The 27,608-nt window shown below is 40.9% G+C and overlaps 1 protein-coding gene and 1 pseudogene across 5 annotated transcripts; both read right to left on the minus strand.

The window, feature by feature from the left end:
• Nucleotides 1–1,732: 1,732 nt before the first annotated feature.
• Nucleotides 1,733–2,650, minus strand: LOC136162859 (TATA-box-binding protein pseudogene; annotated as a pseudogene).
• Nucleotides 2,651–7,288: 4,638 nt separating this feature from the next.
• On the minus strand, nt 7,289–21,680 carry LOC136164341 (lysine-rich coiled-coil protein 1-like). 5 transcript variants are annotated; one of them, XM_065929167.1, is made up of 6 exons: nt 21,522–21,680; nt 12,539–12,645; nt 11,626–11,738; nt 10,470–10,665; nt 10,122–10,157; nt 7,289–8,642 (listed from the first exon to the last, which is right to left on the minus strand). In XM_065929167.1, exon 6 carries the CDS (start codon nt 8,621–8,623, stop codon nt 7,850–7,852), a length of 774 nt encoding a protein of 257 aa, XP_065785239.1. In that variant the 5' UTR covers nt 8,624–8,642; nt 10,122–10,157; nt 10,470–10,665; nt 11,626–11,738; nt 12,539–12,645; nt 21,522–21,680; the 3' UTR covers nt 7,289–7,849. The 5 variants fall into 5 exon arrangements, with proteins under 5 accessions (XP_065785239.1, XP_065785235.1, XP_065785236.1 ...); XM_065929163.1 differs by lacking the exon at nt 10,470–10,665; XM_065929164.1 differs by lacking the exon at nt 10,122–10,157.
• Nucleotides 21,681–27,608: the final 5,928 nt, after the last annotated feature.

Below are 27,608 nucleotides of genomic sequence, written 5' to 3' on the forward strand. Positions count from 1 at the left end.
TTAATGAGCTATCCAGAGTTTCATTGTCCAGACTGTGCACAACTTAAGCATGGCTCAATCTTTGAGACAAGCACTCACAGGATCAACCAAATATAGAGAAAAAGATAAATGTTTCAGTTCTTCTTACAAAGGTACAATTTACCAAATTATTGTAAGTCATAGTTAGTTTAAGGGGGAGATTTTCCTTACTCTTGGAAAACACAAATTTAAACCAGTAATTTTTTAGATAGAAGCCATAAAAATTATAACCATATTTACCAGTTCACTCAGTTCTATGTAACTAACTTCCCTGGACCACCAGGAAGTCCCTACACCCCAGTTTTAACAACCAAAAAGTCTCCAGACATTGTCAAATATCTCCTCGGGAGCAATATTGGCCCAGACCGAAAACCATTGCCATAGATCATAAAGATATATTCTCACAGGATGTCTTATAAAAAGCTTCATGGATACATGAGTCAATTGGAATTGATTTTTGTCCAAGCTGTGAGGCAGGCATTCTATGTCATTAGTTCTCCCTTGCAGATATTATATTTTTTCAACACCATTTATTGAAAAATCTATCTTTCTCACTGTTCTGTAGTGCTGCTTTTGTTACATTAAAAAACAAAATTTAACTGAGTAAACTGGAAGATCTAATTGGTTTTATTTGATAGTCTGGCAGTTATCCCTTCTAACAAATAGAAAAGAACTCTGAGGACCTGAACAAAATGGAAGGTTTCATAGACAGAAGGAAGATGGGAAGAGGAAGTTAAGATTGGATTATTTTAGGCAAGGTCACCTCCCTTAGAAAAAGGCAGGGGGCTTTAGGCAGATTACATCACAGGATTTGATCGGGTAATTCTAGATTGATTGGTTTAAAATTCTACTCCTGGGAGGGGCCTAAACTAATCACATTGGGGCTTAGCCCAAAGGACTCCATTTTGGGCTTTTGGGCTTTTTTTTTTTTTTTTTTTGGTTTGTTTCTTAACAGCATTTATTCTACAGAGTACTCTGAAGGAAGGAAGATATGTGCAGCTATTTGTGTTCATTAATATGAATGCAAACGTTCTTTTTTGTCCTGAAATACTGAAAAGGCGAATGTGTCTGGTAGAAAAATAATCCTTAAGAGTTTTCAATTAGAAAACAACACCTTTCAAAACAGATTTTTCTTTTCCTGGTAGAAACAAAACAAAAACTCTGGATTATGGGGAAGAAATTAAACAAAATAAAGTCTAATCAGTTGTTGAGGTGGCTTTAACACAAAGTTTTGTCCATTAAACCAACTTGTCAAAAGCAGCAAGTGGACTTCTCTGGTGCTCCAGTGATTAAGAATCTGCCAAGGCACAGGAGTTGATCTGTGATTCAGGAAGATTCCACATATGTCTCAGGGCAACTAAGCTTGTGAGTCAAAACTACAGAGCCCAAGTGACCTAAGAGCCCATGCTCTGAACCAAGAGAAGCCACAGCAAGGAGAAGCCCACACACCACAACTCGAGAAAAACTGTGCACAGCAACAAAGACCAGCACAGTCAAAAATCAATCAATAAAATAAAATAATTTTTAAAAACTTTTTTAAAAAGCATGGAATGTTTAAAATATAAATATAAATAGACATTACTGCCCGATTAGTAACACAGTTCAAGTCCAACCTCTCACTACATGGGACCATCTACAACACAACAAATACACCAAAATCAATTGGTTTAAAAAAAAAAAAAGCCAGTGGGTGGAGGAGGCAGGAGCACAGCCATTATGAAGTCTTCCTGAAACCCTTTAGGATAGAGTAGATGTTATTAAAGGCTTCATTAATTTCTCTTCTGACTTTAGCCCCTGTTAACACAACTTTTCCAGAAACAAAAATAAGGAGAACAATTCTCGGTTTGATCATTCTGTAGACTAAACCAGGAAATAACTCTGGCTCATAACTGGCGAACTGTCGGTGGCTAAGCACAAGGGCTTCTAACCTTATGGGGAACTTCACGTCACAGCTCCCCACCATGTTCTGAATCTTAAAGTCCAAGAACTTAGCTGGAAAACCCAACTTCTGTATGATCCTGGCATATTTTCTTGCTGCTAGTCTGGATTGTTCTTCACTCTTGCCTCCTGTGCACACCATCTTCCCAGAACTGAAGAACAGTGCAGTGGTCCGGGGCTCTCTTATTCTCATGATTACAGCAACAAACCTCTTGGGATTATATTCAGCATTTCGAGCAAGAAGGGCAATTCTCTTTAGGTCAAGTTTACAACCAAGATTCACCGTGCATACAATATTGTGCAGCTGCGGCATCAATTCAGTGGTCTCTGAGGCTGGCATGGCAGGAGTCATGGGGGTCATGGGAGTCATGGGGGATGGATACAGGGGGGTGGTACCCAGCAAGGGTGCGGTCATAAGAGGCTGTGAGTTGAAGAGCGGTGGTGTCTGGTCCGAGGCCTCCTGGGTTGCCTGCTGGGACGTTGTTGAAAGCTGACCTGTTGCCACCTTCGCCTGCTGCTGCTCCTCCTCCAAAGTAGACAGACCATCGGTGCTCTGGGTGCTCTGAATCGGCTGCGGAGTCAGTCCTGTGCCATAATGCATCATTGGACTGAAGACACGGATTCCAGGACTCATGGCACCTTGAGGGGAGGCCGGATACTGGTCAAAGGGAGAGAGGCTATCATTCCGATCCATGATGTTCACTTTCTTCTTGGTGAACCAAAACCTTCAGACTGGAGATTGCCTAGGAAAGTGTTCAGTCTTTTCCTGGAGCTAGTCTAGCACACTCTTCTCAGCAACCGACTTCTGTTACTGGAAGCTCAGCTCCTCTGTATTTCCGTGTCGAATCAAATCCCGGAGACAAGAGTTTTGGGTGAAGTAGAAAAGAATAGCCCTACCACTTCACCGCGCAAAGGGAGATGCGCCAGGCTTCTGCCTTGAGAACCTATGAGTCTCAAACCGGAGAGAGCTTGAGGGTTTTTATACTGGTGGGGCTCTGATAAGGTTAGTGTGTGGGCGGGGCTTGCACTCCCTTAATCTCATCTCAGGTGGGTGGTCTCCTACTTTTGATGAGTTTATCTGGTCCCTTTAATCTTGCCTCTTGTGGGTTCTTGACCGCAGCTCACTTTATTTGCAGCTTTTAGCATCTGCCCTTTGGAACTCAGGGAAGGTCATAATGACTGGATATGGATACACTAATGCAGTCTAATAAGCATACAAGTGGACTTCCTTCCATTTCTTAACCTCAAAACTCCACTTAATGTTACATTATACAAAGCAGTGTGGTGTGTGTGTTATTTGCTCGGTTGTGTCCGACTGTTTGTGACCCCATGAACTATAGCACACCAGACTCCTCATCACTCGTCAGTAGGCAGTGTGCCTCCCTGGGATGTAGCTGACATGAATTAGTGATGGAGGAGGAGGTGATCTGCAGCACCCTGCCTCCGGCAGGAAGACAGCAACACAATGAAAGCAAGGCTGCAGGGCTGTGCCCAGCTGGGGGGCGCCGTTCGGGCTCACTTCCTGCTCCCCCCTCGCCAGCAACCTTGGGCGGGAAGTGAAATGGAGTGAAGTGTGGTGGGGACACCTGGGAGGGCAAGACAAGCAGGCCTGGGGAGGCGCTCACAGGCTGGGTTCAGGCCGCTCCAGATGAGAGATGAGGTCCCCTTGTGGCAGAGCCTGCTGAGCTCCATTCTCCCAAATGAAGGGGAACCTTTGAGATCACCCATTTCAGTGCCCTCCTTTTCTGCCTGGAAACCACTCATTACCCCCTTTCCTATCAGACCAGGACAATAACCTCACTTTTCAAGTGAGGTCTGTGCCCACCGTCACCGGCATATTCTCTCATATGCCCTGAGGCTGGGACTCCCTGCTTCCCTTCAAGATCTATGGTAAACGGATTCCTCACCCTTGGCCCCTCCAGGAAGGCACCATCTATGTGCCGCGTGCCCCCACCCCGACCCAGTAGGCTTCTCCTGGATTCCAGCTCCCTGAAAGGGGCGTGGGGTGTTTCAAACCTCAGTCCTGGAAGGAGAGATGACTGGGTTCCAGAGTAACCCTGGACAAATCCATTTCTCAGAGCCTCAGCTTTCTTCAGTTTCCTCCAAGTAAAATGGCGGGAGTATTGCAGTTCCCTTTGTGGTGGTTGTGGGCATGAGGTATACAAGCATATTCAATATTTGCCAGGGCCTGGGGACCATTTGGAGCCCCTTGTTATTAGGGACTCTGTTCTCCAGGTGATCTGTGGTATATTGCTTTGATTTGGACATCCACCCTGCCTTTGATGGTTATCCTTTCCTTTGGCCTATTTCTTGCCTGCAGAGGGCCATACATTATACTCCCAGAGGAGCCAGCTAAGTCGCTGAGTTCCCCTGCATCCATTGCTGGGGGTGTTTTTGAGGGGTCTATTGAGGCATGTGGGTCTTTGTTGCCTAAACAAGGATGGAGCCCACATCTCCTGCTTTGGAAGGAAGATTCTTAACCACTGGACCACCAGGGAAGTCCCCTGCTTTGTATTTGGATCTTCTTTGCTCATCTTTTATCACCTACTCGCAAGGTGTAAATTTACTTTTGTTGGAATATCTTCATTATTCTCCTTCCTATCCTGTTCTTTCTATGGTGCCTATACTCTCTTGTATTCCTTTTAAAAATTTGATTTTGTTTACTTTTACTATTTCCCCCCCCCCCCCCATATCTGTCAAGTTCTTTATTTAGTAACCATGTCTGGCTCTAATTTGATGCTCAATGAATGCCCAATGAATATTTTTGACTAAAAATTTGAATTACTTTTTCATTACTCTATTATATTTTATTTTTCTTGGAATTGACTACTGTCTTTTTCAGCTGCAGAATTGGCCTTTTCATTCCAGAGTTGTTTTTTTGTTTTGTGCCCTTTTTGCTTTTTCTTTTTTAAAAAAACTAATTTGACTGTTCAGGGTCTTAATTGTGGCATGTGGGAGATAGTTCCCTGACCTGGGATTGAACCCAGGTCCCCTGCATCATGAGCAGGGAGTCTTAGCCACTGGACCACCAGAGAAGTCCATTTTAACTTTTCTTAAAGTTTTAACTGTTTTCTTAATCTCTTTCAGCCTTGTTTGAAGTGTTACATTAGAGCTTTTAATTTGCTTTGTGTTTGCATTTTTTTTGGTGTCTTCTTATCAAAGTATTTTAGTTCATTTTTCTCTTGTAACACGTTGTATGGTTAGATCATAGCCTCCTCCTCCTTTCCAAAATTTAAATGAAATGTGTTGACCTGGACTACTGTGAGGACATTTCTGTGGAGAAGGAATGCCCTAGGTACCTTTTCCAGCTTCATGGCTTGAGGAATTTCGCTCGTTACAGTGAAGGGCTCAAGATACGGTTATTTCTCTGCCATTTGGAGAGGAGCTTGGCTCAGAAAAGTTTTTCTGTTGTTTCTTACAGGCCAGTGGGGCTTGCCTGGCAAGGTGGTATTCTCACCTCAGATGTTGTATTTTGCTGTTGCAGAATTTTCTGAGTTCTTCATCTGGCACCTTCCCCTGCTCCCTACTCTTGGAACCTTTTCTTTCCCTTACCCCCAGGGCTACTTCCCTGCCCAATTTGGTTTTTCAATCTAGCAGTTTTCTTTTCAGGTAAGATTTTGTCTTTCTGGAAGGAAATATTTGCTGGGCATTTCTGAAGTCCACAGTGCTAGATGGCCATGACACTATTTGATCTCTTGATACACCTGTTTTTGGTTTTACACTCATTAACTCAGAGCCTGTGACGACTTCTCCCAGTTTTCAGCTCTTCTCAGACCTGTTAGTCCTGTTTGGTTCAAATAAACCCAAAACAATACCAGGGTTAGTTTGGGTCAGGGTGGTGGCAGTGAAGATAGAATTGGACAAGAGGAGAGATAATTTGGGGGTAAAACCATGAAGAATCACTGATGGCTCTGATGTAGAAGAGAGTTAAGAGTGATTTTAGTGATTTTTTGGCTTGAACAATTAAGATGGTGTTATTATTTGCAGAGATGGGGAAGACTGAGGGAAGAATGATTGGTGAGAAGTGTGTGCTCTTTTGGTGTTCTAGTTGGAAATAGCAACAAATGCAGTTGGTTATGAGTCCAGAACTCAGGGGAGAAATCTAGCCTAGAAACAGAAATTTAGAAGTCACTGTCTCTGTCAGTTTGGGTTGCTTTAAACACATTATCATAGACTGGGTAGCTCAGCTAGCTCTCTGACCTTTTTTTAAAAAAATTTTTTAAAACAAGTACTTGCAGTCCATGAGTTGAGAGAAAGGGGGCCTAGATGAGAGGCACCAGGGAGGAGAAAGTTTGAGGAGAGCGGAGAGAGTATAAAAGACATTTCTGAGGGTGGGATATTTACTAGGGAAACCTGATGGACTGGAGGTTGCGGTCATTAGTTTAAAATAAAATGCATCACCTATTCCCTCTCCCGCCTCCACTTCCTTCCTTTCTTCTTCGCTATTTAAGGCCCACTGAGGTAGGAGGCTAGGCAAAGTGGGGACCCAGAGAGGGTTCAGGGCTGAGTAAGGTAGCGGCCTAGCAAGGGTGGGGAGACTGGTTGCATGCAGAGGGTTGAGCAGGTGAAGGGAATGTGTGTGTGTGTGTGTGTCCGCGTGCTTAGTCGCTCAGTTGTGTCTCTTTGTGACCTCATGGATTGTAGCCTGCTGCGCTCCTCTGTCCATGGAATTCTTTAGGCAAGAATACTGGAGGGAGTTGCCATTCCCTTCTCCAGGGGGTCTTCCCAATGGAGGGATTTAACCTGGGTTTCCTGTACTGCAGGCAGATTCTTTACTGTCTGAGCCATCAGAAAGCCCCAATGGAATATATAATAAAATACAAAATAAAAAAATCACATTAGCAAAATAATGTTAAAGTTAATAATATATACACACAACATTGTAGAATGCAAAGAGGTTTCATTTCATGGTACCTTCTTGTTATCCAAGTCATTTCATGGTACCTTCTTGTTATCCAAGTCATTTTAGAGGCCAGTGCTTCTAGTTATATTTAGTAATGAGGAAAATAAAGTTGAGAGACTTCCCCAAAGTCACGCATAGCCGAGACTAGAATTTTGAGATTCAGATTTCCAGGTCACTACTCTCTACAACAAAAGAGCAGTGCTTGATTACTTGATATGTTTTGGAAAATACTGGTCAGGAAAGAATAATCTAATGGCATTTTATTTCTTATAAATTCCCCACTTTCAACTATTTGGAAAAACTGTGCTCATTCATAGATTTCTATCCAAAAAGTGGGTTTAAATTTACTTGGCTATTGCTCTTCCAGAAGAAAATATTCATTGAATAGGAACAGATCATTGACACAAAACAAACAAACAAACAAAAATGTAGAAATTAGAACTTTATTATACTATAAACATTTCCAGAATATAAACTGATTTTGTATCAAGACTCTTTTTTAAAACTGTATGTAACTTCAGCTTATTATAATGTATGTCATTTTCCACTTTTCAATCTAGAAAATATACTGCAAGTTAGATCTAACAGAAGAAAATATCTATCTAAATTGCTTCACAGAGAAAACTAATGAATATAAAAATACCCACCCCAAACTAAAACCCAACCAAGAAATAGACTCTGCTAAGCCTATTAATCTTACTTAAATATAAATGACCTCCCAAGGGAAAAATACTTCCACCATCACAGCAACCAGATGAATAAAAGCGGAGCCACTCTCGTTAAGGGAAATTACATTATGTATAAGAAAAATGTAGTAATGATTTTAGAAAATGAGGAAAAATATTTCCATGTTGGATAGCAAGCGTACTCTGTTTCCTGTTCTCTTAGCCTTTGTACCTGTTCATGTAAGAAGAGGGATTTGAATATGAACACTGTAAAACCAAGCTTCTCAACTATTAGTATAACCCTGGGGGAACCAATGCAAGAGCTTCAAAATCCAAGAATAGACTGGTCCCAAAGCATTTCCTCCTCTGTCCTTTCTTGGCCTTGTTCCTTTTTCTCTTTTCTGCGCTTACGTTCCTCTTTCTTAGAGGTTACATCTCGGCTTTTTTTCTCCTTCCGGTTCTTAAGCTTTTCTGTACTGACTCTGACTGTTTCTGCCTCTGTTTTGCTTGTTTGGATGCTCTTGTATTTGTCTAAATCTATTTCCTCACAAGTTTTTTTCCTCTTATGCTTGGGCCGCTCCTCCTCTGGCTTTTCTCTGCCTTCCTCTGTGTGCCTTTTCCTCTTCTGGTGTATGTGTTTATAACTAGCCTGATGGGCACTGGTACTATTTTCTGAGGAGAGGTGCCTGTAAACTCCAGATTCTACACTGTATGCGCTACAGTTAGACTCGTGCTGACTCAGGTTCGGGGGTACAGGCTTTCCTGAGAAACAGTCCCTGGTGACCTGAGAGCAGCTCAGGGAGTCTAGTCTCAGCCTGCTGTCATGAGCTGGTAGCCACCGAGGTAACTGCTTTTCCACTCTTTGTGAAATACTGCATGATCTTGGGTAGGTTTGGACGGTTCCATATGGGAGTCTTTGCTCAAACATTCTACACCTGGGTCTAGAGTCGACCTCTTCTTTGTACCCATAGGTTTCCAAATAATCCTCTCTCATCTTCCTGAAACAAGTCTTTGGGTCTAAGCCTCTGGCTTTCTGCACTTTGATATAATCTTCAAGTTCATCTTGAAAAGAGTCATAAGTCTTCTTTGAATGCTTCATTAGCTTGACAAGGAACTCTCTGTAGGTAGAAAAGATGGGAGAAAATTCTTCTTACTAGATTATTTAATTCTGAATATTTCCTTTACTCTTGAAGAGTCTCAAAAGAGAAAATAAAGAAGTCCCTTCCCCTATCCCAAAATTAAAATCTACTTTGGTGTAAAAGTTAAATATCAAGATATTATATGCCAAAAAGGACCATAAGGAAGTCAAATATTGCTTACGCCACTCACAAGTAATTTTATCCTTCTCAGAAGTGAGATGAAGGAGACAAGGAGCTGACATGTATAATTCTTTTTTTTTTTTAATGTATAATTCTTTTGTAGGGCCAAAAATGTAAGGCTTGTAGGGATGTATGGATAGAAGGACTTACACATCCATGGTGAGTGGCCTGATCTGAGTGTTCAAATAATTTCTAAAGTTCAGATTCTTGAACACTGTTGTCTAAGAAAAGTAACAAACCATAGAGAGGTAATTTTTAAAATCTTCTGTTCACTCAAAATAAAATAAACATATATACTCACCAGACAACAGTACTGTAAGACTTAAAAATAAAATTGTAAAATGGTTTGGGAATGCTGGAAATTAGAAATCCAGCTATGAGACAAAACTACTCTTAGGTATAGGGCATGAGAAAAGATGAGGGAACAGAGTTCTGTGTCTTCTGCATAGGGAATTGGATTTCATTCTGTTATTTCTGATTGGTGGAAAAGACATTCTAGAATGCCTTCTGATTTGTTCTCTATTAAATAGTTCGTGGGAGGGTTAAGAAGAAAATGGAAGTGAAAGCTCAGAGTGGGTAGGGATTTATATAGAGAAAAGTTTCAGAAGAAATTTCAAGCAGATATGCTAATCTTTGCTTATGTTTTTGGGAATGGGGCAGTACAACTACTATTTCTCTTTCTGTCCCCCACCTCAAATCCTGCATTACAAATATAGCAGAAAATGTACTTAGTATGAGAAGATAATTTTGGTGATATTTTTGGTGATATGCTTTATTTCCAAAAATTATGAGGCAGTATAACCCATGTAGTTCCTTCCTTTAACAGAAACAAGTCTGACAGCAATCTAGAGTCACCAATGATCAGCTACTTTTACTGGCAATTTGACATTAAAAAGGAAGTTTAAATGAAGCCTAATTTGGTGAGCCAGAAAATTTAGCTCCTATTCAACTTAAATAGTAGAAAAATTCTGACTAGAGCAAAATGCAACATAATGATTAAACATGGGCAAAAAAAATTTTGACCAGACACTTCAGAAAAGAATATATACAAATGGACAATAAGCACATGAAAGATGCTCAATATCATTCATCATCAAGTAGATGTCAATTAAAACCACAAAGCGATATCACCATGCACTCACTAGAATGACTGAAATTAAAGAGATTGGTGAGGATGTAGAACAACTGGAATTCTCAAATATTGCTGGTAGGATATAAAATGGTACGACTACTTGAAAATAGCCTGGTAGTTTCTAAGGAAGTTAGACATATACCTACCATATGATCCAGTTATTCCACTCCTAGATATTTATCCTAAAGAGAAGGAAGTATATGTCCACATAAAGACTTATACATGAATATTCACAGCAGTTTTATGTGTAATAGCCCCAGAAAGAGAAAAAAAACCCAAATATTGATCAACAGATAAATGCATAAATCAAACAGTGGTATATCCATATAATGGAATCAATGATATAAAGGATCAGACTACTGATACACTTGACGAAATGGATGAATCTCAAAATAATCAAACTGACTCAAAGAAGCCTGAGAAAACAGTACATAATACATAGTACATAATACATGATTCCGTGTACATAAAGCTCTTGAAAAAGGAAAACCAACCTATAGCAATACAGTGGTTGCCTGGGAAAAAGTAGTCAGGAAAAAGTAGGAGGAAGCTCAGCTGGTAAAGGATCCACCTTCAATGCTGGAGACCCTGGTTCCATTTCTGGGTCAGGAGGATCTAATGGAGAAGGGAACGGCAACCCACGCCAGTATTCTTGGGCTTCCCTGGTGGCTCAGACAGTGAAGAATCCACCTGTAATGTGGGAGACCCGTGTTTGATCCCCAGGTTGAGAAGATCCTCTGGAGGAGGGCATGGCAACCCACTCCAATATTCTTGCCTGGAGAATCTCCATGGACAGAGGAGCCTGGCTGGTTACAGTCCATGGGGTTGCACAGAGTTGGACATGACTGAGCAACTCAGCACAGCATTATAAGGGGCATTTCTGGGGGCATGATACATTTACTATCTTAACTATGGTGATCATTTCATCAATACATATGTTTAAAACCTATCAAATTATATACTTGGAATATGTACAGTTTCCGTACATATCTCAACTAAACTTCAATAAAGCTACTTTTAAAAAGTCACTAATAAGATTAAAAAGATGTTCATAATTGTCAAAACTGGATAATAAGTACAGAAGGTGTCATAATACTATTTTCTCTATTTTTATGTTTAAAAATGTTTTATAATAAAAAGATTTAAAAAAAGATTTTACTTCATACTCACAGGATGGCTATAATCAAAAAGATAGATAATAAATAATGTGTTGGCAAAGAGGAGAAAAAGCCAGAAACTTCATTCATTCTTGGTGGGAATGTAAAATGGTACAGCAACTTTGGAAAACAGTTTGACAGTTTTTCAAAATGTCAAACACAGAGTCACCACATAACCCTAGCAATTTCACTCCTATATATATACCCAAGAGAAATGGAAATCTATTGTCAACACAAAAACTTCTACAAAAATGTTCAGAGCAGCACTATTACTGACAGCTAAAATTAGAAAGAATCAATGTTTATTAGCTGATGAATGGATAAACACAATGTGGCAATTCACACAATGGAATGTTATTCAGCAATATAAACGAATGAGGTACTACAAAATGGTGTAACACGGATGAAACCTAAAGACATGCAGAGTGAAAAAAGCCAACCCCAAAGATCACAGATGGTGCAGAGATCAATGAAGACGTGAACTGAACCTTACCCTTATCAGATTGAGACCTTCGTAGAGAAATCTGATCATATTCACTCATTAATTGCTTCCGTTTTTTAGCATGAACTTTCTCCAAATAGCGAGACTGTGCAACAACCGAGGAGCTAAAAACCATGACAGCAGAGATTAAAAAAATCTATTTTTGCCCAATATTCCACTTCCCTTCACCTGAAACCAAGCAATCTTTTCTTTTTTCTAAAAAAAAATTAAACTTGCTTTATTTTGAGGTTTGAAGTTATTGAAGGTTAACTGCTCTACAATATTGCAAGCACAATCTTATTATAATGATTAAATAATTCAAAGTTTAGAATTACATCAACATAGATCAATCATCTGAAAACTTACAAAATGCATCTTCAATTTCTTATTTTGCTTCCTGTAAACCTGAAAGCAAAGCCAACTTTCTGAGTGTGTGTTTTGTGCTGTGCTTAATCATTCAGTCGTGTGTGACTGTGCGACCCCAGGGACTGGAGCCTGCCAGGCTCCTCTGTCCATGGCGATTCTCCAGGCAAAAATATTGCAGTGGGTTGCCATGCCCTCCTCCAAGGGATCTTCCCAATACAGGGATCGAACCCAGGTCTCCCATACGGCAGGTGAATTCTTTACTGTCTGCGTCAAGAGGGAAGCCCAGTGTGTATTTTACACTTGAAAAATAAGTAATATTGTTTATTTTAGAGAAAGTGATACAAAATTTACACCTCTGAATTTGAAAACAGTACTTGCCAGTTTTAGTTTACCCAGGAATTTTACTATATTTAGTCTGAACTAAAAGTGTTACACTTTCACTTGCTTTCAAGACAAAGTATTAGTATAAAATAAATAAATAATTCACGATAAATACATATAAATAATGCTTCAGTATAAATAATGCTAACAATTGAGATGTCCTTTATTTTCAACCTACCTCATAATGTGAAATCCATTATGATTCAAATTATGGCACTAGTTCTTATAAGCCTTCTACAAAATGTATCTGTAAAATGTTCAGTCTTTGCTCACTCAAAGTAGTATCTATGAATAAAATAAAGGCAGATAAGACATTTACAATAATATTTTCAATCTTCAACCCTGTATCATTTTATATACCATATTAAATCTTAACTTCTCAAGTTAAGACTGCTTACAAGGCTAAAGTACTAGCTTTTTGCTCATTGGAATGGCAATTTCAGTATGAAAACATTTAGTAAGCCTTTGATATTGCATATGAGCTTTAGCAAACTCCAGGAGACAGTGAAGGGCAGGGAAGCCTGGCGTGCTGCAGTTCATGGGGTCACAAAGAGTTGGATATGACTTAGTGAAGAAAAACAACAATAATGTATTTTTTTAGTTCAGAAAATACTGTCCTGAAGGAGAAGTTACTGGGGCACATTACAGTAGGACTCTGGACTTGAGGGAAATGATCTGGGACACCCAGCCTTAGTACTTTGTGTCTTAGAGCAGACATGTTTCTGATTTCTGACCTTTGTAATTGTTAAAATCCCAGCAGTAGCATCTCTCTCCCCATATTGGCTGACTTCTTAATGTAATTGATTTACTTTTCTAAATGCAAGACTTTATACTTCATCCTGTTATACATTTAGGCCACCATTCTCATCTCTGACGATCTCTAAAATTCAGACTCTTTTAATCTTGGCATTTGCTACTAGTTATAATCTAAAATGGTACATAGTTTTGACAATTTCTTTTTTTTTTTTTGACAATTTCTTTAAAAGTTAAACACCTACTATAGGACCCAGTCATTTCACTCATATGTATTTGCCCAAGAGACATGAAAACATGTCCATGCAAACACCTGTACATGAATATTCATAGCAGCTTTATTTCTTATAGCCAAAAACAGAAACAACTCAATCAGCAAGGGAATGCGTAAGCAAAGTGTGGTATATCCACACAACAGAATTATTCATCGGTGAAAAGGAACAAAATAGCAATACATACAACATGGATGAATCACAAAATCATCATGCTGAGAAAAAGACATGAGTACCTATTATGACTCTACTTATAAAAGTTATAGAAATACAAATTAATCTGTAGCGATAGAAAGCAGATTAGTGGTTGCCAGGCACAACCTCCTGGAGGGAGGGATAAATTGTAACGGAGCAGGAGGAAAGTGTTCAAACTGGTGGAAATACCTGGCATTTTGTTTATGAAAGTAGTTTCATGTCAAATATCTACCAAAAACTCATTGTCCACTTTTAATGAGTGCTGTTTGCTATAACTAAAGTAAACCTCATTAAAGTTTATAAGAGGAGCTTAAAGATCTAAAATGAATGTCTTGAGAAAAAATTCTACCTTAACTTGTTAAACTGGATACAGTTTAACACGACTGCTTGGTCGTGTCTGATTCTTTGTGATCTCATGGACTGCAGCCCGACAGGCTCCTCTGTCCGTGGAATTATCCAGGCAAGAATACTGGAGTGGGTTACCATTCCCTTCTCCAGGGGATCTTCCTGACCCAGTGATTGAATCCAGGTCTCCTGCACTGCAGGCAGATTGTTTACTGTCTGAGCCACCACATATATACACACACAGATATCTGGCCAAGCAACAAGTGGTATCTTAGTTCCTCGACCAGGGATGAAACCCATCTGTGTGCCCCCTACAGCAGAAGCACAGAGTCTTAACCACTGAACTTTAGGGAAGTCCCTAAACTGGATCCTTAAATGTTGGCTTTGTTTCCAGGAAGATCATCCACCTAACATAGCTTAAGCCAACTATGCAGAACTACTGGTTGCCACACAATGTTAATTTTCTCACTGCTTCTAGGAGCTAGACATAGGGACTCTGGAGTTAGTTCTGGCACTTATTATATAGGCTTGGTCAAGTTTCTCAGGTATTGTGGATCTTAAGGAAATTTACAAATGTAAAGTACTTAGAAGAGTATATGGCACATAGTAAATGCTGTTTTTTTTTTTGTTGTTGTTGTTGTTACTTGGGATTTCATCCATTTAAGTGAAATGTTTTTCCAACCAATTATTCCAGTAACTGTGTGCTCAGTTGCTTGTCGTATCTGACCATTTGGGACCCTATGGACTGTAGCCCGCTAGGCTACTTTGTCCATGGGACTCTCCAGCCAAGAATAATGGAGTGGGTTGCCATGGGGTCTTTCCAGCCTAAGGGTGGAACCTGCATCTCCTTTGTCTGCATTGCAGACAGATTCTTTACCCACTGAGCCATCTAAAGCCCATTCCAGTAACTACAGAAAGCCAAATAAAGAAAAGATTATGGCTATACAGGAGTGCCTGACAGGAGTACCTAATTCTTTGCATTTCAAGCTAACTCATGTTTCAAAAGGACCTTTTTTTTTTTTTTAATGAAAAATCAAAGTTCAACTTGATTCCTACTATCTTTTCTGATTGCTGATTTTAAATCAACTCTTACAAGATTTCAGTTTATGTCTTGTGTTAATGTTTGCTATATGTACTTTGATATCTAAAAGAATAATGGAATGTCAAGCAGAAACACCCAATCTATTTACCAGTTGGTATTAGGTCTCAAGCAAGAAATAGTTTGCTTCTTCTGAAACTCATTTGGAGTATTTTTCTCAGATTAGGGTTAATTTTTGTAAAAAAAATCTAGCAAAATTCTGAAAACTTGATGTTCCTATTTGTATACCACAAGTCTAGTTATAGATGACTATCCACAATGCCATTCACTTCCAGGAAAGATATAGCGCAAATAGAAAGAAAATGTAATCTTTTATTTGGAGAAATTAAACTATGTACCTTGTTATTCAATATCTTTACAAGGCTTGGTTTTATTTCAGTGTTAGTAGTAAAGCCATTGCAAAAGCTAAAGTAATACAAACACTGCATGTGAACTACTGAGTTAAATATGAAAAATGAAGAGTATGAACTACTTGCAATTCAAAACTGTCTAAAAAGACTTAGTATTTAATAAAATACTAAGAACCACTCCACTTTTCCTAATTCTAGTCTTGTCAGAAAATTTGTTACACCCCAATCACTCTTTCAGGGGCTTCCCTGGCAGCTCAGATGTAAAGAATCTGCCTGCAATGCAGGAGACCAGGTTTGATCCCTGGGTCAGGAAGATCTCCTGAGGAAGGGAATGGCTACCTACTTCAGTAATTTTGCTTGGAGAATTCTATGGACAGAGGAGCCTGGGAGGCTACAGTTCATTGGGTCACAGAGTTGGATACCACTAAGCAAGCATACAATCACCCTTTTAGAAATTGCAAAACCTGAATTTAACTTTTGCATCGCATAATATATGTTTTTAATATGCCACAATAGGTTTAATAGGCTTGATGAGTAGATCAACTCAATTTGAGTGAAAAATTTACTAAAAATTTTCATGCCCACAGGACACTACCTGATTTGTGTTGTGACATGACATTAAAACTAAGTTTTTAAAATACTTATTAAATATCTTTAATCACTGAAGGAAAAATGTTTGAGCAAAATTAGAATGTTAATTTGGCAAGTTTTAGGTGTAGTTTCCCTTTAATAAACTCTTATTTAAATATACCAAATTAATGACACAGTACTACACTTCTCAAGTGAGTTCACTAAGAAGCATTAAAGGACATTTTCCCCACCATTTGCATCTTCTCTCAGCAATGTTATGTACCATTCACTATACTTTGTTGAAGTTACCCAAAAGTTATTTTGTTTTTTCATGCAACAGGTAATAGTATTTTTTAAAAATCTTGATGTCTAATTGTTTGTTACTAACATTTACAGATAGTATTGGTTTTGTATATAATTGTACTTTGTGTCCTTGCTAAACTCACTTATTCTAGTAGCTTTTTCAAAATTCCTTGGGGTTTTCTACATAGATGATCATTTGTTGTTGTTTAGTTGCTAAGCCCTGTTTGATTCTTCTGTGACCCTGTGGACTGTGAACTGCCAGGCTCCTCTGTCCATGAGATTTCACACTGGAGTGGGTTGCCTCTTCCTTCCCCAGGGGATCTTCCTGACCCAGGGACTGAACTTGAATCTCCAACATTGCAGGCAGATTCTTTACCACTGAGCCACCAGGGAGCCCATAGATGATCAGATCATTAGTATCAGCAAACAAAGACAGTGTGATTTCTTCCTCTCCCATCTGTAAATCTTTTTTCCTTGCCTGACTATAGGACGTCCAGGACAATACTAAAAAGAACTGGTGAGAATAGACATTCCTGCCTTGCTCCTGGCTCTTGAGTTTGGCAATCTTTTAATACTGTTATAACCTTAGGGAAGACTAGAGCACAGCGTGTATCAAGAAAGGAGTTCCCAACCCTTGGGCCACGGACAGTTAACTGTCATGGCCTTTTAGGAACGGGGCTGCACAGTGGAAGGTAAGTGGCCAGCGACCAAGCAAAGCTTCATCTGTATTTATAACTGATCATCATCACTTGCATCCCCCAGTCTGTGTAAAAATTATCTTCCATGGAACTGGTCCCTGGTGCCAAAACAGTTGGGGACCGCTGTTCTAGGAGACTAGGTAACTGATTCCGTTCTCTTAACCAAAGTATGCTGCTGTATTCCTTTTTACCAGAGGGTCAAATTCCCTTAAAGAAGTTTTGAGAGATGCAGTGTATACTTTCTAGCATCATGAATATTCTTAACTGAGTTAGTTATTAACCTTGCCTTTTCAGGAAATGATATTAGTATATGACCTATGAGTTTGCCATAGAACTGGATGACTTATAGTTATTTTACACTAATACAATCACAAAAGTAACAGGATTTGCTATGGCACATTTCCAATGACAAAACATAAAGGAATCAACAAAATCATTAATTGGGATTACTGGTTACATATGTAATATAAAATTTATGTCTATTTATTTTGGTTGCGCTGTACAGCTTATGGGATCTTAGTTTCCCAACCTAGGCTCCAGAAGGAAAAGTGCTGATTCCTAACCATTAGAGAGTCAGGGAATTTCCTGTCTTTATTTAAACTGAGCCTTTGGTAAAGAATCCACTCATGAATTGGACTCAACTCGTGGGTTGGGAAGACCCCCTGCAGAAGGAAATGGCAACCCACTCCAGTATTCTCACCTGGAAAATTTCATGGACAGAAGAGCCTGGTGGGCTACAGTCCATTGAGTCACAGAGTTGGACATGACTGAGCACACACAAATGGTTTGAAAAATCAATCATTGTAAGTAACCTATAGCTAGCTAGCTCAAGGATCTTGACTAGATCAACTAAGAAATTAGTTTTACTTGGGCCCAAGGCAGACATTCTAAATCAGAACGTCATCAAATACGTACCAGTCCTTCCAAAGGGTCAGAAAATGTAAATAGGTCAGTAAGAATGATCATGTCCTAACTTAAGAACCTGGTTCATGGGAGGGGCTCTAAATGGTTTCTGAATAAATATAAAGGCTTATTAGCTTGATTTTCTGTCATTTGTTTCGAATCTTTGTGAAAAAACAAAGGAACACTTCAGACAATTGCTATGTAAATGAGTTAGATTCAATAAGTAGTTAGAAATGTTCTTTGTTCTCACAATGAGTCTAATTTTCTTTTAAAAAGCCAGATTAGAAAGAACTGTTTGCTGTGGTTTTGTTTCTACTGATTTCTTAGGAATATTATTATTCTGAAAAAAGTTTTTAACTGTCAAAAATATTTGAGAAATTTCTTTTAATGAATTACAAAGTGTCCTGAAAATCTTACTACACTTTCACCATAAATGTGATGTATATTTCTTTTCATGTAAGTCTGGTCATGTGGTATTTGAGTTTTTGTGATTGAGTTTAATTTCTCAATTTCCTATTTGTAATTTACACCTTCTATATATTCCCTGCTTGCAAATTCTTAATCCTTACTGATCTTTATTATCAAGCCCAGTTTAAGAGAAGCTCCTTCATAAGTACTACAGCTATAGGTGAAAATGGATCAGGAGTTTTAATAGTCCTTTCAGGATCTTGAAAAGGAGAGTGGAATTTAATAATTGAAAGGATGACAATTCTCAGACACCTTTTGGAGGAATCTTAAGAAAAAAAGATACTGGCTAAGTACTAGACAAATTTTTTTTTTCTCTTCTGGCTCATGTACAATTGGAAATTACATTAGGTATTTATAAATATCTAAACTAAAAATATACTGGGTCCTACCAGTGTTTTAAATAGCATATCAAATATTTACCATTTGTTAAGCAGCACTTAACTGAACAATGAATAAGGATATTTACTTAAAAGTGACAAGAGGTAATTTTTAGGTAGTAAATTCTATTTTCCAAATCCTAACAAAACCTCAGCTGTAACTCACTACTCTTTGAACGTCATTTGATGGCCATTATAAGTCAAAGTTTCACGTTTTATGAATTGCTGTTCTAGTACACAGCCAAGCCAAACCAGTTCATAATTTTAAAGCTGGCAAGGTCCTCAGTTTGGTTAGTGCAGACTTCCTCAACCTTGACACTGACATTTCGTGTAGGATAATCCTTTGTGGAGGCTGTGGTGTGTCTATGTTGGTGCCCTGTGCGTTTCATGTTGTGTGTGGCGTCTCTAGCATCTAGCAGATACCAGCAGTACTTCTGCTCACCAAGCCGTTCCTTGTCCAGTGGCAAAAACCAAGAAAAAAAGTCTCCAAACATTGCAACTGTCCTCTAAGGTAGGGGTGGGGCAAAAGCATCTGTTTGTGATAGTCACTCAATTGGGCTAGTCCAATTCCCCTCCTCACAGATGGCAAAACAAGCTCAGAAAGTTTGGGACTTAAGTGTCATACAGCTAGTTGAGAAATTAGCACTAGAATCTATTTAATCGACTCCTATGCCCACATAACCACCTTGAAGCAGTACAGAAAGATAATTGCCTGCCAACACTCTATTTTGAACTGATTTTGTTTAGTCTTTAGTGACTGCACATATTCAAAGTCATTGCAAAAAAAAAAAAAAAAAAAAAAACCCACTCTGGCAAAAGCTGGGTTGTTTTCCCCATGAGAAACTGTTTCCAAATTTCTGTGATGTGGCTATGGAAGCTAAACTGAATTTTAGTCTTGACATCTTGAATAGCTCAGGCTTGTTAGTGAAAGGCAGGAAGTTTGGTATGAAAGCAGAAAATTCAGATTTTATTTTTTTAATCTCAGAACAGTAATACTAACCCAGGCTGATTGAAGACACTAAACCTAGTCTTCTAAAAGTTGCATTTTGGTTGCAGTTTCTGATTTCCATTTTTAGTGAATGGAATTTATGTAAAATACTTACAAAATGTTCTAAGAAATTTATAACATTTTACTGCTTTGCCATTCCTCCAAGTGAAAGGTATAAAAGATTATCTAAGAGTACACAAAAATAGAGTATACTGTGGAAGATGAAAATAAAAATTATTTTAATGAAGTTATTATATTTACTGCTGTCCCTCAGGAAAAAGGAAAATTAAATTATCCAACAATGTTCCGGCTTCCACCAAAAATAATGTTCTAGTTTTGTCTCTCTGGAGACAAAAAGCAACATGAGGCAACACTGCAAATACTAAAAATTAACTATGAAACTGAAGATGGCTGAATGTTCTACTAGAATCTTCTGCAGTGGGATCAAGCTCCATCATCCAAAATCATTTTCAAAACTGCCTTAGAAAAAAAAAAAAAAAACTGCCTTAGAGCCTAAACTCATAGTTTGGAACCAGCAGTTTATTTGCAGGTATACAGTACTTGTAAGAACTCAAACATCTCTTAGATCGAAATGGTCAAGAAGTAGCTCTTTGTCTTAGGAAAAATGAATTGGTGAAAACTCTAAAAGCTCTAGGCAGGTATACTCCTTTCAAACTTTTGCAGAGACTTGACCAAATTTTAACATGGTCAAGTTCGAATGAACCAGCCCCATCGCTGAGCTCAGGTCTGGAAAGGCTCACGGCTGTCAAAAAATATTTACTGTTTGTTCTAGCCACCACCTGATGAGGTCCCTGGCCTCTCTTTTATACAGTTCTTACTAAACGGTTTACAATTGCGAACCCTTCCTCAGTCTCTTTGAAATGTATTTCTTGTCTCCTATAGCTCGGGATTGTCTGAGTCTCATGATCTGAAAGTCATTCCTTTGAAATGTGATGATCATGTATTTCAGAGCCTCCGTCTCCCAGTTTCTTCGGGAAAACAGAATTCTCACTTCCGTAACTGCCAGCAAGCTGACACTGCCCAACCCTTTGTAATTCTGCACTTCCCCGACTCTACTTGAACCCCACCTTTCCCCATTCCTTCATTTAAGATTCCCAGTCACTTCTGCGAAAAGTCGGAATGGAGCTCAGTCTTTTTCCTACTATCAGTAGTTAACTGAATAAAAGTTGTTTTAGCCGCCCTAACTCAAGTCCTGCTTTGACATTGGCAGGTACCTATTAAAACTCACACCACTATCAAGATGAGCCTGTACATCTTGGAGGCTTGTTTTAAATGGTGTTATCTTCAAAAAACCCGGGGAAACTCTGCGAAGTGATCCCTCAAAAACTTCACCCCCTCTTCTCTTCCTCCAGGGCCCCAAGACCTTTGGGCTCGCGTGTTTACTTCCTACTCTCCCCAAACTCCGACTCCACTTCTCCCTCCGTGTGAGTGAGTTCGCTACTTTCCAGGACGTTGAATTTCACCCAGCGCAGGTCTACGCCCTTCCGCGTCTGGGGCCTTTCCTCTCCTTGCCTCTGTCCCCATCACATCCTCCCCTTCCCTCGCCCTGACACTCTAGATCTACAGTCTCGGCCGGGTCGCCTCTCTCCCGCTCCAACCTCAGCTCCCCCGGCAGCGGAGACGTCCCTTCTCCCTCCGCGATCCACGTGGGAGCCCGGCGCCCGTTTCCCAGGGGTGACGGGTGGGGAGGGGAGCAGAGAGTCTCAGGTCCTGTCCGCTCCGCCATTTCGCACTCTCCGGGCGCGCCGGGCCTTCACCGGGTCGCAGGATGGAGGGGCTGAAGGCCCGGGCCGCCCCCGCCGCCGGGGCGGGAACTCACCTTCTCTGAGGCAGGGGCAGCGTCTACAACTACTGTCCCCCTCCCCGCCAGCGCCGCCAGCCCGGGGATAGGCCGAGGTGGAGGTGGCGGAGAGGCAGGGACAACCGCTGCCGCACCGCCGCCTCCGCCGCTGCCGAACAGGCGGGGTAAGAGGAGGAGGAGGAGGCGGAGACCGGACTTCCTGAGGGGAAGTTGCCGCCACCACCAGCGGCTGACTGGACGGAACCGGGGACCATGGCGGCGAGGCGCGCTACTGCGCTTGCGCAGTCTCCCGACTCCGCGAAAACCCCTATCCCGGTTGCCTGACCCGCTCAGTCAGCCACTTCGCGAGTTCTCTTCTACCCTGGCTTGCGTTAGCCTTTCTTTTGCTGGTCCTTGGTGTTCCTTGGTCTTTTGCTGTTCTTTGGTGATTTCCCTGGTGGCTCAGTCGGTAAAGAGTCTGCCTGCAATGTGGGAGACCTGGATTCGATCCCTGGGTCGGGAAGATTCCCTGGAGAAGGAAAGGACTATCCACTATAGTATTCTTGCCTGGAGAATCCCATGGACTGGGAAGCCTGGTGGGCTACAGTCCATGGGGTCGCCGAGAGTCGGACACGACTGAGTGACTCACTTTCACTTTGCTGTTCCTTGGTCTCTCCATGGGCCTTCCCAGGTGGCGCGAGGGATGAAGAACTCGGCTACCAATGCAGGAGCCGCAAGAGACACGGGTCCGATCCCTGGGTCGGGAAGATACCCTGGAGGAGGCAGCGTCAACCCACTCTAGTATCCTTGCCTGGAGAACTGCATGGACAGAGGAGCCTGGTGGGCTAAAGTCCATGGGGTCACAAAGAGTCAGACAGAACTGAAGCGACTTAGCACGCACCCACCATTGGAAGAGAGGAAAAACTCCTGGAGCAGCTCTCCTTGGGAGAGTGAGTCTGAAAACCAGTTAGGAAGCCGGTACCCGACGATCTTATATGCAGGGCAGCAAAGGAGACACAGATGTAAAGAACAGACTTTTGGACTCAGTAGGAGAAGGCGAGGTTTTGAGAAGTGAAGTGAAGTGAAGTGAAGTCGCTCAGTCGTGTCCGACTCTTTGCGACCCCATGGACTGTAGCCTATCAGGCTCCTCCGTCCATGGGATTTTCCAGGCAAGAGTACTAGAGTGGGTTGCCATTTCCTTCTCCAGGGATCTTCCCCAGCCAGGAATCGAACCCTGGTCTCCCACATTGTAGGCAGACACTTTTACCGTCTGAGCCACCAGGGTTTTGAGAGAATAGCACTAAATCATGTGCGTTACCATATGGTAGTCATATCCATTACCATATGCACTTGTACCAGTGCAAGTTCAATACATGAGTTAGGGCACCCAAAGCTGGTGCTCTGGGACAACCAAGAGGGATAGGGTGAGGAAGGAGGTAGGAGGAGGATTTAGGATGTGGGGGGCACTGATACTTGTGGCTGATTCATGTTGCTGGATGACAAAAACCAACACAATATTGTAAATTAATTATCTTCCCATTAAATTAATTGGAAAACAAAAACAAAAACAAAAAAGACCTAGGACTTTTATGGTTCTGTAGTTAAGAATCCACTTTGCAAAGCAGGGAACTTGGGTTCACTCTAAGATCCCACATGCTGAGGAGCAACTAAGCCTGCCTACTGCAGAGAGTGCATGTACACCAAGGAAAGATCCTGCATGACACAACACAGACCCTGACTGCTGCAACTAAGAGCAGACATAGCCAAATAAATAACATTTTTTAAAAAATCAGAAAAATACATGCCTTCCTCCCTTACCAGTTTTTTTTTTTTGTTGTTGTTAGAGCCTTTAATACAGGGTGGAAAATCCTTGGTCTTGGTATGTTGTCATCATTGCTCCGTAAATGATCTCTTTCTCTCTCCTCTGACACCCTCAGTGTATGCATATATACATACACACTGGTTCATTTCATCCTCTAATTCCCTATCTCCCAAGGAAATTAATACTGTGTTTGTGGTCATTTCCTTTCATATGAATATAATATATGTGAGAAAGATATACTCATTTGAAAGGAATATATGTGTGATTGGGGAAAAAAGTTTTGATTGTTTTTGAATTTCATAAGATTTATGTCTTTCTCTAGCAGTATTCTGGGACTTGTTTCACTTGCTGTTTTAAGGTACATCCAAGCTGTTGCATATACATGTAATTTACTCATTTCATTGCTGTAGAATATTCCACCCATCTCCCAGTTGATGGGCATGCCCCCTGGTGCACTGTGCAAAAGTTTCTCTTCCGTATGTTCTCCTTTCTTGTCAAACTAGCATTGCCTAATTTCAGGTTCTCATTATCTTTTGTTAGAGCCATGGCAATATCTGCCTTACTTATCATCATTCCTGATTTTGTTACTGAAAGTGGGTTCTGGACTGATCGCTGCTCAGAAGTCAATAAAGAGGCCAGTTTGGTGGGAAGGAAAGGTTTCTTTATTTCGGATGCCAGTAAGAGGGAGGTAGGGTGGAATCTGTGCCAAGACTAATTCCTACCCTTGACCTAATCCACTGATTAGTGGATAAGAGCTTTTATAGACAGAGGGAGCAGCTCCATACAGAAACAGCACAGTCAGCTCTGACAGTCACCTTGAAATTGGTCATCAGTGTTCTGACCAGTGTCATCTTGATTGTTTTGTGTGCTGTGCTTTGTTTGCTCAGTTGTGTCTGACCCTTTATGATCCCATGGACTGTAGCCAGGCTCCTCTATCCATGGGGATTCTCTAGGCAAGAGTACTGGAGTGGGTTGCCATGCCCTTCTCCAGGGGATCTTCCCAACCCAAGGATCAAACCCAGATCTCCCACTTTGCAGGTGGATTCTTTACCATCTGAGCCACCAGGGAAGCCCATGAATATTGGAGTGGGTAACCTACATCTCTTAATGGGAAATAGATGGGGAAACAGTGGAAACAGTGTCAGACTTTATTTTGGGGGGGCTCCAAAATCACTGCAGATGGTGATTGCAGCCATGAAATTAAAAGACACTTACTCCTTGGAAGGAAAGTTATGACCAACCTAGACAGCATATTAAAAAGCAGAGACATTACTTTGCCAACAAAGGTTCATCTAGTCAAGGCTATGGTTTTTCCAGTGGTCATGTATGGATGTGAGAGTTGGACTGTGAAGAAAGTTGAGCACTGAAAAATTGATGCTTTTGAACTGTGGTGTTAGAGAAGACTCTTGAGAGTCACTTGGACTACAAGGAGATCCAACCGGTCCATCCTAGAGATCAGTCCTGGGTGTTCATTGGAAGGACAGATGCTGAAACTGAAACTCCAGTACTTTGGCCACCCCGTGCAAATAGTTGACTCATTGGAAAAGACCCTGATGCTGGGAGGGATTGGGGGCAGGAGGAGAAGGGGACAACAGAGGATGAGATGGCTGGATGGCATCACTGACTCGATGGACATGAATTTGGGTAAACTTCGGGAGTTGGTGATGGACAGGGAGGCCTGGCATGCTGCGATTCATGGGATCGCAAAGAGTTGGACAGGACTGACCTACTGAACTGAACTAAACCTACTTCTTCTGTAGGGGATCTTTCTGATCCAGGAATTGAACCAGGGTTTCCTGCATTGTAGACAGATTCTTTACCAGCTGAGCTACCAGAGAAGCCCCTGATTGTTTTAGGTACAGTTAATCTTCAGGGTGGTTTTGTTCCCATTTCCTTGAGGCCAGTTCTTGGAACTGTGGCACCTTATGTCATGGCCTACAGTCTGGTCATCATGTAGTTAACTTCACCTGGGGGGAGAAGTATCTATAAGACAGCTCACAGGATATAGCTCAGAATATTACCTATACCTCTTGAGGAGGAAATAAAGGCCCTTGACTTTGCTTAATGACTGCATTATTATCGTTTGGTCTCCTTTGATTGTTTTCCTTTTGTTTATGCATTTTCTCACTTCTCTGATTAAACTTATTCTTTGGCTAAAGTTGTTCTATTATTTGACCCACAAAGGTCTGTGTAGTTAAAGCTATGGTTTTTCCAGTAGTCATGTATGGATGTGAGAGCTGGATCATAAAGAAAGCTGAGTGTCTTCTTTCAAAGAAGAATTGATGCTTCTGAACTGTGGTGCTGAAGAAGACTCTTAAGAGTCCCTTGGATTGCAAGATCAAACCAGGGAATCCTAAAGGAAATTAATTCTGAATATTCTTTGGAAGGACTGATGCTGAAGCTGAAACTCTAGTATTTTGGCCACCCAATTCGAAGAGCCAACTCATTGGAAAAGACCCTGCTGGGAAAGATTGAAGCCAGGAGGGGAAGGGGATGACAGAGGACGAGATGGTTGGGTGGTATCACTGACTCAATGGACATGAGTTTGAGCAAACTCCAGGACATAGTGAAGGACAGGGAAGCCTGGTGTGCTGCAGTCCATGGAGTCGAAAAGAGTTGGATAGGACTGAGTGACTGAACAACAAAAGTTATTCCACAGACAAAAGGCAGGCTGAGGACATGGCGGGGTGGGGGATGGCAAGGACCATAGGGTGCTGCTACATTTCAATTTCACCCTCCAGTCTACTGTTGGAAGTCATTACTGGCTCTTCATTCAGTCAAACATGAATACTGTACTGCTGGGCTTCTGGGCACCTCCCTGCTCTCATTATCCTCCCCCTGTTCTCACCTCCCCACCCTGCTTTCACTTTATGATTCAGTAACATTAAACCTTTACTGATTCCCATAAACATCAAGCATAACTCAGTTTATTGCATCTGCCACTCCTTCCTGAAATACCCTCTCCCTACTTCTGAATGAATTCCTCTTCTCCTCAGAAGTAAACACTATCCTGAATTCAGCATTTCTTAGTCTCATGCTCAAAAGTCAATAAAGAGGCCAGGTTGGTGGAAAGGAAAGTTTTCTTTATTTTGGATGCCAGCAAGGGGCAAGGTAACCTGGTTCTTTATATTTTTACTACATAGATATGCATCCCTAAGTAACATGAAGTATTACTTTGCATGATTTAAAACTTTACATAAATGTTATTTTGCCTACTATTTATTCCCCTGCAGGTTCCTTTTTTCACTTACTATTTTTTGATATTAACCTCTGTTGAGCTGTGAGGTTATAACTGATTCCCTTTCACAGCTTCATAACATCCATTGTATGAATACACATGAGCTATCCATTCTCCTGTCTTAGGACTTTGAGTTTATTTCCCATTTCTAATTTTACAGACGATGCCACTTTAGCTTTCTTGTTCAGTCTCCTTATGCACACATGTGAGAGCTTCTCTGGGGGGTTATACTTAGGAGAGGGATCTACTTTTTAGCTAGGAAGTCTCAGTAATACCCACCTCAAAGGATGTCGTGAAAGCAATATGAAGTAATGCAAATAAAGCACAGTTTCAAGCATTCAAACACTTATTTCTGCCGTATATGAAACACTGGGACATAAAGGGCAAGATAGTCTGGTGACAGAGGATAAAGTGAAGTATAATATGTGTGCTTCTTTAGCTCTCAGAATACCAACTGACTGTAATTGTCTACACAATATCATGCTGTTTCTTAACCTCCATATCTCTGCTCATACTGCTCTGTTCTTGGGCCTGAAATGCTTCCCCCCAACCCCCACACTTCTCTTTGTCTGCTACTTCTCTGAGCCTTCCCTGATTTCTTAGGCTGCCATTACTACCCTTTCCCCTTTGCCTTGTACATCTCCATATGCATGCGTGAGTGCTAAAGTCATTTCAGTATCTGACTCTTTGCAACCCCATGGACTGTAGCTCACCAGGCTCCTCTGTCCATGGGATTCTCCAGGTAAGAATACTGGAGTGGGCTGCCATGCCCTGCTCCAGTGGATCTTCCCAACCCAGGGACTGAACCGTTGTCTCCTTTGGCTCCTGCATTTCAGGCAAAGCAATCAGGGAAGCTGCCATTTCTTATAATTCTCTCTAAATGGTCAATGTCTTAAATACTGGGCCTGTAGTTCAAAAAAAAGTTTTTGTTGGAGTACAGTTGCTTTATTTTTTTTTATTTTTTTATTTTTTTTTAATTTTTGTAATCTGTAGCTTGTCTGTCTTCCGTTCTGCTGAGGCCTGTCAAAACAGCAGGGACCTCCTGGAACCTGCAGGCCATGGGGGA

Source organism: Muntiacus reevesi, chromosome 3 (assembly GCF_963930625.1).
Source record: "Muntiacus reevesi chromosome 3, mMunRee1.1, whole genome shotgun sequence".
Classification (NCBI taxonomy): Eukaryota; Metazoa; Chordata; class Mammalia; order Artiodactyla; family Cervidae; genus Muntiacus; species Muntiacus reevesi.